The sequence below is a fragment of the Nycticebus coucang genome, chromosome 12 (assembly GCF_027406575.1).
Source record: "Nycticebus coucang isolate mNycCou1 chromosome 12, mNycCou1.pri, whole genome shotgun sequence".
Classification (NCBI taxonomy): Eukaryota; Metazoa; Chordata; class Mammalia; order Primates; family Lorisidae; genus Nycticebus; species Nycticebus coucang.
Window position 1 is genome coordinate 38,600,882 of NC_069791.1, and position 12,390 is coordinate 38,613,271.

At 37.5% G+C, this 12,390-nt stretch overlaps 1 protein-coding gene across 4 annotated transcripts in view; it reads left to right on the forward strand.

The window, feature by feature from the left end:
- Nucleotides 1–1,948: 1,948 nt before the first annotated feature.
- The window catches only part of SLCO1A2 (solute carrier organic anion transporter family member 1A2), a 40,123-nt gene continuing 29,681 nt past the window's right edge, over nucleotides 1,949–12,390 (forward strand). The window contains exons 1-4 of one of the 4 annotated variants that reach the window (XM_053554116.1): nucleotides 1,949–2,063; nucleotides 2,179–2,300; nucleotides 7,989–8,130; nucleotides 10,994–11,126. In XM_053554116.1, coding sequence (XP_053410091.1) covers nucleotides 2,241–2,300; nucleotides 7,989–8,130; nucleotides 10,994–11,126 — 335 coding nt within the window. In that variant the 5' untranslated portion in view covers nucleotides 1,949–2,063; nucleotides 2,179–2,240. Of the gene's footprint in view, nucleotides 2,064–2,178; nucleotides 2,301–7,599; nucleotides 7,745–7,988; nucleotides 8,131–10,993; nucleotides 11,127–12,390 lie in introns of those variants that run through there. The other 3 variants (XM_053554117.1, XM_053554118.1, XM_053554119.1) reach the window with 3 other exon arrangements.

Consider the following 12,390-nt stretch of genomic DNA (forward strand, 5'->3'; position numbering starts at 1 on the left):
CAACAATGACAACTGCAACAAAAAAATAGCTGGGCATCGTAGTGGGCGCCTGTAGTCCCAGTTACTTGGGAGGCTGAGGCAAGAGAATCACTTAAGCCCAGGAGTCTGAGGTTTCTGTGAGCTGTGATGCCACAGCACTCTACCCAGGGTGACACAGTGAGACTGTCTCAAAAAAAGGGGAGTGGGGGTAGTACCAGAAAGTTTAAACATTTAGAATAGTCACATTCCTATTCAATAAAGAAGTAATGGCGATTTTGACATGGGAAAGGATTAAGTTTTCTCTCTTCCTATTTGATAGGGTGACTACATTGGGCTAAGATAATGGCAAGTAGAGAAAGAAAAAAAAAAAACAGGTGAGAGAAAGTGGGATCAAATGCACAAAAAGAAATAAATGAGGACAGTTATGAAGTTTATGATTAAACCAAATTTGATATAGAATTTAACTACAAGGTGTCCCAAAAGTCACCCATAAGGTCAGCATAGATAGTGAAAATGGGAAAATTTAGCTACATATCTTTATTTAATTATACAAAATATTTGCACAATATTCTCTGTTTGTTGGCCACCTCTTTTTAAAATGTTGTATTTTGTAAATAAAGGTATATTTAGCTACAATTTCCCATTCTCCCCATATGTAGCAAGTTGAGGGGTGACTTTTGAAACGTGTATATCAATTTGTTTGAAAAATTATTCCATTCTATCAATGTTTCCATAACCAGCGTTACGTTCTTGCACTATAGTTAGAGTGAGTTGGAATTTTATGTGGGGGAGTTCAGCATGGGTCTGTTCAGAATTGCGAAATGTATCTCTCTATCTTTCAACCATAATCCATAGAATTTTTTCACCATTTATCTACCAAGCAAATTATAGTTCATCATACAGTGTCTGGTTCTATTCCAATGTGTCTAAAACAAAAATTTTATTTTTCCCAATAAAAGTATAATTTCCTTGGGATCTGTGTCCAAGTACTTTCCAAAGAGATATACTTCTCTAGTGGGTTTATATTCTCCATAGAACAGGTTGCCCGTCTTGTTCACTACTGAATTCCAAGGCTCAGAACAATGACTGGCAGGTGGTAGCTTTCAATACGTATTTGTTGCATCTGTTAGAGAATGAGTCAAAAGAACTAAACTTACACATAATTGTGCAGTAGCTACTTCTTTGATGTGCATGTTTAGGATTTAGAAAATTTGTAGAGGTCAAGCAGTTAGGTTTTTAAAAATTAGTGCCATTCAGGATCACTTGTTAAACAGATATTGTTTATAGGATTTTAATTAATTAATGCTAGGGATACTGTTAAAATATTATTCTGGCAAGAGAGTAAATATTTTTAGAATGAAATATTTTGATATTGATACAAAATATTGTCCTAGTTTCAAGTCACAAAATAAACAAAGTATTCGACCTGGGGTTAGAACTTAATAAAGTTTAGGCCAACTTTTTGTTCTCCATACAAAAATGTGTTCCTATATGTAATATAGATCCGCAGATAATCTATTACGTATATTTATACATAGATCTCCTTTCTGACGTTTGATCTTTTCCTAGGCCTTATATCTTAATTTAACAATTGTAGGATTCTTTTTCAGATCATATTGTTTGTTATTTTTACCTGGGCCATTTCCATGGTTAAAATTCCATGTCTCCCCAGGTTCCCGTGAATCAGCAGTGCCCCACAAAGTGTTTCCCTTCCTGAAACTCCAGGGAAGTCTTGGAATGCCAAGAACTTCAAGAGGGAGCCTGGCCAAATAGAGATTTTTGAACCTTGGTACGCTAGCTGAAGCAGATTTTCAGCACAAACACAAATCAAAGTCTTGTGTTCTTAAAAGCAACAATTTTCATGTAAGTCCAAGGAGCTCACTTTGGTTCTATTAGTTTTGGCTAAAGAAGTGAAAAGCTTTGTTTAATCACGTGGTCATTATTTTGCAAGGGGATCTTAACAAATTACTTCAGTATCTTTAATCTTCACCAAAGAGTAGCTAAAGTTATTTTATGTAACGTTTTCAATAGGAAGCCAATGACAAAATCTTCTCTAATACCATTATTTTCTAGATCTTTCCTAGGTATTTTTGTAATATAATAGATTTCCACTACATTATTCAGATTCAGTACTTTCTTCAAAAGAATACTTGTTAATGATTTTGGCAGTAACTTAACAGATTTTTGTTTTCTTAAAAGGGCAGAACTAAGACATAGCAAGATTTAAAACATAGATACTTTGGAACATTCAGAAGAGCAACATGGGAGAAACTGAGAAAAGGACTGAAACCCATAGAATAAGATGTCTTTCCAAGTTGAAGGTATGGAGTTTTTTGTGTGTGATATATGTGTATGTACAGTATTTTAAAAATCTGAAACAGCCCTTGTAAAATTGCTCATGTCTATTATTTCATGTCATCCTACTTGATCTATTGATAATTTTTGCTTTAAAGAATTTGGTTTTATAATTGAAGGTATGTCTAACTATGATTATCGATTCAGACAATTTAATCAGAAATAGTTCTGAGGGACTTAGATGGAAGAGAGATCTCACGAATTTTCAATCACACATGTACTGTGGCAGAATTTATTTTCCTGGATCCAGCCCAGAGACATGAGGGGGCCCTTTCTAGAAAATACCTCATTGGACAGAGATGCTTTGCTAATTTGTATGCCAAGATTACTTCCTAATGTCTCAGTAAAAGAAATGTATTCTCCAAGCTTTGGCAACATAGCAATCATTCTTTACAAGAAAAATGCCCATTTTGTTAGCTGCCTTAGTGGTGTTACATGTTTCAGAGAAAATTCTCTTTTCATAGCTTCCAAGTCATTTCACATTCAAATAAAATTTAAGTTTATTTTAAAACAACGTATCTGGATATTTGCCTTGATTCTACAGCTAGTACCTCCAAGTGGTTTCCCAACCAAGACACCCATTTTCTTCCTATCAAAGTTTGTTTCTCCACGATATAAGGGGAAATCCATACATTTACCAAAAAAGTGGAAAAATATGATACAAATCTAGAAAACTAGATTTGCCTAAAATGCCATATTAATTATGAAAACTTTTTCCCTTAAATTATTTCTGAATTCTAATGTCCTCCTGTAACTGAGTGATTAAAAACAAAGATCTGGGCTCAGGCTTTTCCGTGTTACTATCAGAGTACAGCTGTTTACGTGCTACGTGAGCTTGGATAAACTGCCTAACCTCTTTCTGTTTTAGTGTTCATAATAACAATATTCCCACCTTACAGAATTTTTTATGCTTGACACAATGATTGAAATATTGTAAACATTCCATAAATATTAGCTACTATTGTTAATAGTATTGGGGGAGAAAAGTCAAGTCAGGTGTTACTTGTGAACAACAGATCTTAAATTTTCGATTACTTTGGATTTAGCAAGATTAGATATTGATGTGAATGTTTGACAAAATATTGCAAGCACAAGTTTATGAATTAAAAGTAAGAGACAATTGGCTAATAATCAGTTAGGTTTTTCTGCTCCTTTGAACTTAGAAATATGGTCATTAAATAAAATTCTTTTTTTAGTATCAAAGGACTATCTTCAACAAATTTGTTAAGTTTATTGTTAAAAGCTACTAGGTCTAGCTTTATAAATATAGAAGTAATTTAGTACCAGACATGAATTAGAATAGCCACTGGCTTCTTTGACGTTGTGAATAAGACCAAACAATTTAGACAACCTATCTAGGTGTTTTAGGAAAAAAGTGCTGGGGTATTTATTCATCTTTTTTTTTTTTTCTTAAAATCTTAAATAGAAAAAAATGATTTCACCAACTCTGGTTTGTACTTGATTTAGTGGACGTTCGTTGTGTTTTAAATATAAAACCTGAATTATAAAAACATGTAAAAACTATTTACTCTCAATAATATCCTCTGTAAAGGTTTATAGTGGGGAAGACAAGTGGCATTTAATATAAAAGATAAATATCTAGATATATAGCTATAGTAGCTTGTCACCATATTATAGCAACTTATTTTAAGCTTACTGTTCAAATTTCCAGGTCTTTTTCATATAAATTTCTATTCAGAGTTTACCAAATGAATTGATACAGATAACTTTTAGCTTATGTATATGCTGTGGTATGAATGTTTGCAAACCCCCCAGATTCCTATGGTGAAATCTTAACCCTGAGTTGATGGTAGTGGGAAGTGAGACCTTTGGGAGGTGATTAGATCAAAGGTGTGTAGCCTTCATGAATGGTATCAGTATCCTTATAAAAGAGAACTGAGAGAGATTCCCTACCTCTTCTGTTCTATGAAGATAGAGTGAAAAGATGGCTGTTATGGGCCATTCAATGCATCCTCATCAGACACCATATTTGACAGCGCCTTGATGTTGGACTTTCTAGTCTCCAGAACTGTGAGAAATAATAGGATACAATGTACACTACTCCGGTGAGGGCCACACAAATGCCCTGGCTTTAGCATTATACAATTCATCCAATTAACAAAAAATTTGTACCCCCTTAAGTTTTTGAAAAAATTTTTCTTTCATTTATAAGCCACCTGGCTTATGGTATTTTGTTATAGCAACCTGAATGGGCCAAGACAGTGTATTTAATCCTATTATATTTTATCTTACTTTCAGTTTTGACTTCTCCAAGATGTTTTTGGTACTAAACTCTGTCATTAATTCAGAGAACTTGTATCAAATGCCTACTATTTATCAGGCACTTCATAGATTCCACAGACATAAAAGTCAATAATGTATGGTTGCGATTTTTAAATTGGTATACTGAGAGAGGAGTTCTAGCCATCCCAACACTTGTAAAGTGTTCGGTGCCAGGGGCTGGAATTGAGGTAGGCACACGGTTGGAGGGGAAGATGAGGAGTAAATGATGGAGGTTAACTGGGGAGCACAGAGACAAGGAAGGTGTCACAATAAACGTGATGCAAGAACTGAGTCTTGAAAAAGTGATCATGTATTTACCACAAGGCATAATGAGCAGAGGAACCTCCTGTAAAAGGCATTGACCTATAAAAAGGCAAGACACGTAGCCGGGCGTTGTGGCAGGCGCCTGTAGTCCCAGCTACTTGGGAGGCTGAGGCAAGAGAATCCCTTAAGCCCAAGAGTTTGAGGTTGCTGTGCGCTGTGATGCCCTGGCACTCTACCCAGGGCTACAGCTGGAGACTTTGTCTCTAAGAAGAAAAAAAAAAGATAAGACAAATGAAAGGAATCATGAGTAGAACATTGTATCTAGGGGCAAATAACAGATGCTAAGACATGATTAGACTTTTTTTTTTTTAAACCACCTAAGAAAAGCAGGAATTTTTGTTGAGAATCACTGAAAAGTCTTCAGAAGTGGAATGACACACTGACTCTGTATTTTATTAATTCATTTGATTAAAAAATCAAGCTCCAAATTGCTCGGTGATGGCATGAGGAAGAGAGATTGGAGGTGGGTAAGACTAGAAGAGACTAAAAAGTGTTGCAGTTGTCCAAGCCAAACTGTGTGTACCTATGAGATGTTTTAGCATTTGGGTAGTAGGTAAAGCCACAGGCATCAGGGAGACATCCTATGGACAGCTTGCACAGAGAAAAAAGTAGTGGGTACAAGACAAAGGCCTGAAGGGGTTGGCCAAAGAAGAGAAGACTGAGTAGAAAGAGCCTAACAGGTAGGCAGAAATACAGGTGTGCATGGAGGTGGAGGGGAATTTTCAGGAAAAAATAGGAGACATGAATGGTATCCAATGTCTCAAAGTCAGGAAGTAAGCTGATGACTGAGAAGTAGCTAGTGGATTTGGAAATCAGGAAATTGTTATGACCTTTTATGGAATAGCTTTAGGAAACCCCAGACTCTGGGGACTGAGGGGTGGCTAGAAGGATAATGCTGTTGGGAATAAGTTGAATAATATCCTTCCTAGAGAAGCTGCCATCAGGGTGAGGGAAGCAATTTTTTTTTTAAAAGACAGAAATATCGGGTGGCGCCTGTGGCTCAGTGAGTAGGGCGCCAGCCCCATATACCGAGGGTGGCGGGTTCAAACCCAGCCCCAGCTGAACTGTAACCAAAAAATAGCTGGGCGTTGTGGCAGGCACCTGTAGTCCCAGCTACTCGGGAGGCTGAGGCAAGAGAATCGCTTAAGCCCGGGAGTTGGAGGTTGCTGTGAGCTATGTGAGGCCACGGCACTCTACCGAGGGCCATAAAGTGAGACTCTGTCTCTATAAAAAAAAAAAAAAAAAAAGACAGAAATATCTTAAATATATTAATAAGCTAGCAGGGAGAGAAGCAGGAGAGAGTGTGAATTTGAAAATAGGAGAAGGAACCATAATTCATGGATTGGGATCTCAGAAATGGGAAGAATGCGGCTGGTCGCAGTGGCTCACGCCTGTAATCCTAGCACTCTGGGAGGCTGAAGCAGGTGGATTGCCTGCGCTCAGGAGTTCAAGACCAGCCGGAGCAAGAGTGAGACCCCATCTCTAAAAAATAGCCAGGCGTGTGGCAGGCGCCTGTTTTCTCAACTACTTCGGAGGCTGAAGCAAGAGAATCACTTGAGCAAAGAGTTTGAGGTTGCTGTGAGCTATGATGCTACAGCACTCCACTGAGGGTGACAGAATAAGACAGTGTCAAAAAAAAAAAAAAAAGACACACACACAAAAAAAGAAATGGGAAGAATGCATTCAAGAGCATGGATGGAGGAATTCCATTGTTTGGGAAAAGGGACACTTATCATTCTTAAATTATAGAGAAATTAGAGAGGCAGGGATGATGGTAAGTTTGAGGTCTAAGTTGCTGATATAATTTGCTCGTCTTAGTTAGATACTGAGAAACAGAAAAGATTTTGAATAATCTTAAAAGGAATGTGTGAGGCAGAAAATAAACTGTGTGCTTGGCTCAAGAGTGGTGGTGTGAAAGGTGTAGGGGTGAGGATTTTATAGAGTTAAGTGTGCTGGCTAAAGAGTAGGTCGAATGGCCACCCTGGATAATATCATCACAAAGTAACTTTAGTAAGGCCAAAGAAGGAGCGCTATGGCATACAATTGGATATCGCCACTTAAGTGCACACAAATCTATAATTTGTTGAAGCATACTTCAATTTTTCAATTTTTAGTAGAAAACTTGAAAACAGGAGCCTTATGTACTACTATGTCTTTTTCTTCTGATTTAACACACCTATCAGAATTCAACTTATCACATTTTTAGTGAAAGTATGTTATATTAGCTGCTGTGATCACAATGTTTCTATTTGTTAAGTCGTCCTTGGTGTTGTTTATGGATTGAGTCAACCTCACTGCTTTCTGGACCTATATCAGTACATAGGAAATGTAATTGATTCAACATACGAAACTTTGGAGTGTGCATACTAGCTTGGTAGCAAAAATAAACAGAAACTTATGATCCATGCCAGCTGGTTTCCCAAAGCTCAGGAAAGCTGCACAGACTAGATGGAGTCTTATCTGTGCAAGGTCACTCCTTGGCATTGCAGCTGAGGAACCCTGAAAACACTTCCCCCTGGGTTTGTGTACTCTGGGAACCACTGGAATGGCTGAGTTCAAATGTTGCAGAGCAACATATTCTGGAAAGATTGAGGATGTAGCTCAGATTGTTCTGGACATTTTCTCCATTACTGAAAACACAACTTCCTACCTTTTCAGTAGATTCTGCCTTAGAACTACAAACAAGAAGGGTGAAGAGCTGGGCTGACCAAGGTCATCTGCTGTTCTACAGAAAGAACTTAAGCAAATTTGCTGGAGAAACCATGTCTTTGTGTAATTCTGTATTCCTTCTTTTCACTAAGATGTATGTATGAATTCTTTTGTACTACAGATAGCATTGTAGTGCTGAAGATCTACTTGAATCATCAGCTACGTTTTACTGACAATTTATTTCTATGTACAAACTATGCTCATAAAATAATGAGGCTACAACTACCTACAAAATAAGTTTCACTTTGAGTTTTCATGGTAGAAGACATTTTGTCACCAGATGGCAAATGTACAATTTAAAAATAAGTTTTTCTGTGCTTTCTTATTTTTTTCCCTAGATGTTTCTATTGGCAATAACATGTGCATATGTATCCAAAACACTATCTGGATCTTACATGAATTCCATGCTTACGCAAGTAGAGAGACAGTTCAACATCCCAACATCCCTGGTTGGATTTATTAATGGAAGCTTTGAGATTGGTAATGAATTACTGTTGCATTGTTTTGTCTCCATTTTGTTTTATACATAGAGCTAGTTTGAATTTTATTCTCCTTGTTTGCTACTTTAGGTCATTAAAGTTACTTGTTTTCTTAAAATGATTGAATAGTTACTTGTTTTCTTAGTTACTTTTGTAACTTACTAACTTTTTAAATAGTTACCTTTGCCTCTTCTATTGGAATTTCCCTCACCCTAACCTAACCCCATTTCTTCACCTGGAAAACTCTTGTTTTCTTAAAATGATTGAATAGCCTGCCTGTGCTTAGAATATGCTCAGAAATAATTAATGTAAATATGACCTCATAACAACACCTAAATGTAGCCACATATCCACCATTGTCTTTTTTGTTCTACTAGTTTTTTGGTTATCTAGCATGAGGAGCAGAGTATTTATTTATATTTAAAACTCTCATTCGATAACCCTAAGGGAAACTAAGCTGTCTATTTCTATATTTAGAAGATACTGTGGGAGACCAAAGGAATCAATTGTTTTACAATTGAGAATGCAATTATTTTCTTCCTGTTGCATCTGAGAAGTTGACAGTTCTCTTTTCTAAGTGCAGAATGAAGCAGAAATTGTTTCATGTCTCTCCGAATTTAGAATATTTCAAAAACAGCCCCTAGGGAAGAACATTTTACTCATAGGTTCTGATTTTTGTGTATACCTGGGAATGGATGAGGAAAGGGAGGCAGAGAAAGATTTCTTCTATGAACAAATCTACGTAGACATATGAATGCTACTCCTTTGTAGTTTCGTAATAGCTTTTACTTTTTTCAAGGTGAAAATTGCCTTCAATATATTTAACCAATATTTGAAAGAAAAATCAGGATTGAAGAGAAGCACAACTGAAACAGATGATGCTTGATGTTGTTTTCCTAGCATTTTACTCCGTTAGATCTTACTCTGTAACACCAGTGTGCTGGATCCTGGTGATAGAGTTAGAACGAACTCCTTAGGTTATCCGTGCATAGACTTCGTTCCCCGTTTAACAGCGGTTATAGATGCTAATAATAGTTTTAATTGAATGCAGTAAGGGTGGTGGCACACATCCACCAGTAGTGTATGTGAGGTCCTACAGGAACAGAAAAGGGGACACCACCTCCCTTAGGGAAATAGGATTTTAAAGGATGAGCAAGAGTTTTCCAGATGAAGAAATGGGGTTAGGTTAGGGTGAGGGGAATTCCAATAGAAGAGGCAAAAGAATGAGGCAGAATAGTAGCACATGTGGGGACCAACATTCAGCTCAATATTATCAGTCAGCAAAATATTATCAGTCTCCTTCTTACCCCTGGTGTTCCTCCAGGCCCATTATGTTCCTGGAGGAACAGGCAGGGGGTAAGAAGGAGACTCTGGAGAGCTTTGTGTGCTTGCTGTGGAGTTTACTCGTGTCCCTTAGGTGAGGAAGAGTCACGGAGAATTGGAAGGGCTCTTAATCTTTCTTTGCCAAGCACCCCTTTGGCAACATGACGCCATATGATCTCAGATGCTTGTTAACACTGAAGAGTAGATGAAGTCATTTAGGGCGAGGCTACAGGGTGATAAGTACAATGAACAGACAATGGATCTTTGAGATGCCCCAATATTTAAGGAATAGATGGAAGAAAAAGATCTCATGGGAGTGTCAAGAGAAGGAATGGTCAAAAGAATGAGGGCAACCTGGAAAGAGTGGCACTAGAGGGGGTAAGGGAGTTAAAAACAATTCACAACAGTGTCAAAAGCATTTGAAATATCCAATTAGACAAAGATGAAAAGCTATTTCCTGGGTTTTATAATATGGAGATAATGGAGGCTCTTCACCAGGGCTCTTTAAGTTTAGAAGGTAGAAAGTAGGGAGATAGCAGTGACTTTAGGAGATGTGGGTTTCAAACAATGGCCTCTGGAGACGTTGCCTTTCACATGGGTGGCTTGAATTATAGGATTGTAGGAATGAAGAGAGGCCACTGTGGCTCATCTGGTGACAGAGGTGGGCCACTCTCCACATAAAATAATGAACATGTTGACATCTCTCCTACATACAGGGCAGATTAGAGAGAAACAGCATTTGAAAGAAAAGTCTTCAAAATATATAATGCCATTTAGAAAATGATTAACTCCTTGAGGAAAAACTAAAGTTATGTTTGTTTTGTTTTCAAGCTGTCACCCTGGGTAGAGTGCCATGGCATCACAGCTCACAGCAACCTCGAACTCTTGGGCTTAAGTAATTCTCTTGCCTCCACCTCCCAAGTAACTGGGACTATAGTCACCTGTGACAACGCCTGGCTATTTGTTGTTGTTGTTGCAGTTGTCATTGTTGTTTAGCTGGCCCGGGCTGGGTTAGATCTGCCAACCTCGGTGTATGTGGCTGGCGCCCTACCCACTGAGCTATGGGCGCCATCTCTAAAGTTATCTTTGAATGATGAGTTTAAAAACATGCATCTATTTGAATTTGACTTTATGTCTCTTTTTGAGCATAGGTGCACACTTACAGGGTTCTGTGGAATGCACACAGAAAGACCAGAGGTGCAGGCTGACACCTGCTTTGGTGTCTTATTTCCCAAGTCTAGATCATCACAAATAGAGCCATTAACATTTCCTAGAACCATTCTTTAGTCCTTTTTACTGTCTTCTCTTCCTTTTTAAATGTCGGTGTCCCACACATATCTGTTTATGTCTACATTGCAAAACAGAGCTCCTCTTCAGGACAGGGTTGTGTCTTAGTCATTTGTTCAATGCAGCACTAGCACAATCTCCGTGATTGAGATGGTTGCTATACGGTAAATGCTAAAGCATAAATGATTGAGGGAGGCTGTTTACTAACGCTTTGTTCTTTCTTATTGAAATGAGTATTCTTCATCTTTTTTTAGGAAATCTTTTACTGATTATATTTGTGAGTTATTTTGGGACCAAACTGCATAGACCTATAATGATTGGTGTCGGATGTGTGGTTATGGGCTTAGGGTGTTTCTTACAAGCACTACCTCATTTCCTCATGAACCGGTGAGTATTCTAGTTTTTGATGATTTTTTTAGGTCCAAGTTTCACCTGCAGAAAATAAAACTTGTGATTTTTCTCTCTAGCAGAAATGCTTATAAAAGCATAGAGCATTGTAATAGGAGAAGTAACATTCGAATTCTGTTCTGCCTTCTGTTTTATAGAGTTGGTGACCTCACTTCCACTTGCGCAGTCACTTTTTGTCAATGTATGCAATAGGGCTTTGGCATGCTTCTTTTATGGAGTTGAATTTGATGAAATGAATCTTAGGAACAGCCCAGATTTGGTATTATGCCCTTTTTAGGATTATTTAGACATTTTTAGTTATAACGAGATTCTGCTTAATTGTAGTTTCACCAAGAGGCAGAGCAGTCTGTGTGTTTTTTACAAATTGAATGTTCGAGGTAACCCCATGACAAGCAAGCCTATTTGCACATTTTTCCAACAGCCCATGCTTATTTTGTGTCTTTATGTCACATTTTGGTAATTTTTTATAATATTTCAAACTTTTTCATTATTATTATATTTGTTATAGTAATCTATAATCTGCAATCTTTGATGTTTTATTATAATTGTTTTGAGATTTACAAACCATGCTGCCCATGAAAGATGATGAACTAAATAAATGTTTGTGTATGTTCTGACTGCTCCATCTCTCTCCCTCTCCTTAGGCCACCCTATACCTTGAGATACAAATATGTTGAAGTCAGGCCAATACTTAACCCTACAATGGCCGCTAAGCATTTGAGCTATATATCTCTCACTTTACATCAACTCTAGAAATGATTAAGCTTTGTGAGAAAGGCATATCAAAAACTAGGTTAGGTTTAAAGCTGGGCTCTTGCACTGGTTAGCCAAGTTGTGAATGCAAAAAAAAAAAAAATAAAATTGTTTTCTTGAAAAAAATTAAAAGTGCTACTTCAGTGAACACATGAATAAGAAAGAAGAACAATCTTACTGCTACTCTGGAGAAAATTTTGAGTCATCTGAAGAGAAGACCAACCCAGCCACAACATTCCCTTAAGCCAAAACCTAATCTAGAGCAAGACTCTAACTCTCTTTAATCCTATGAAGGCTGAGAGAGGCAAGGACACTGCAGAAGAATAGGCTGATGCTAGCAGAGGTTGGTTCACGAGGTTTAAGGAAAGAACTTATCTCCATAACATAAAAATACAAGGTGAAGCGACAGGTGCTGATGCAGAAGCGCTGCAGCCAGTTATCCAGAAGTTCTGGCTAAGATCATTGGTAAAGGTGGCTATACCAAGCAACA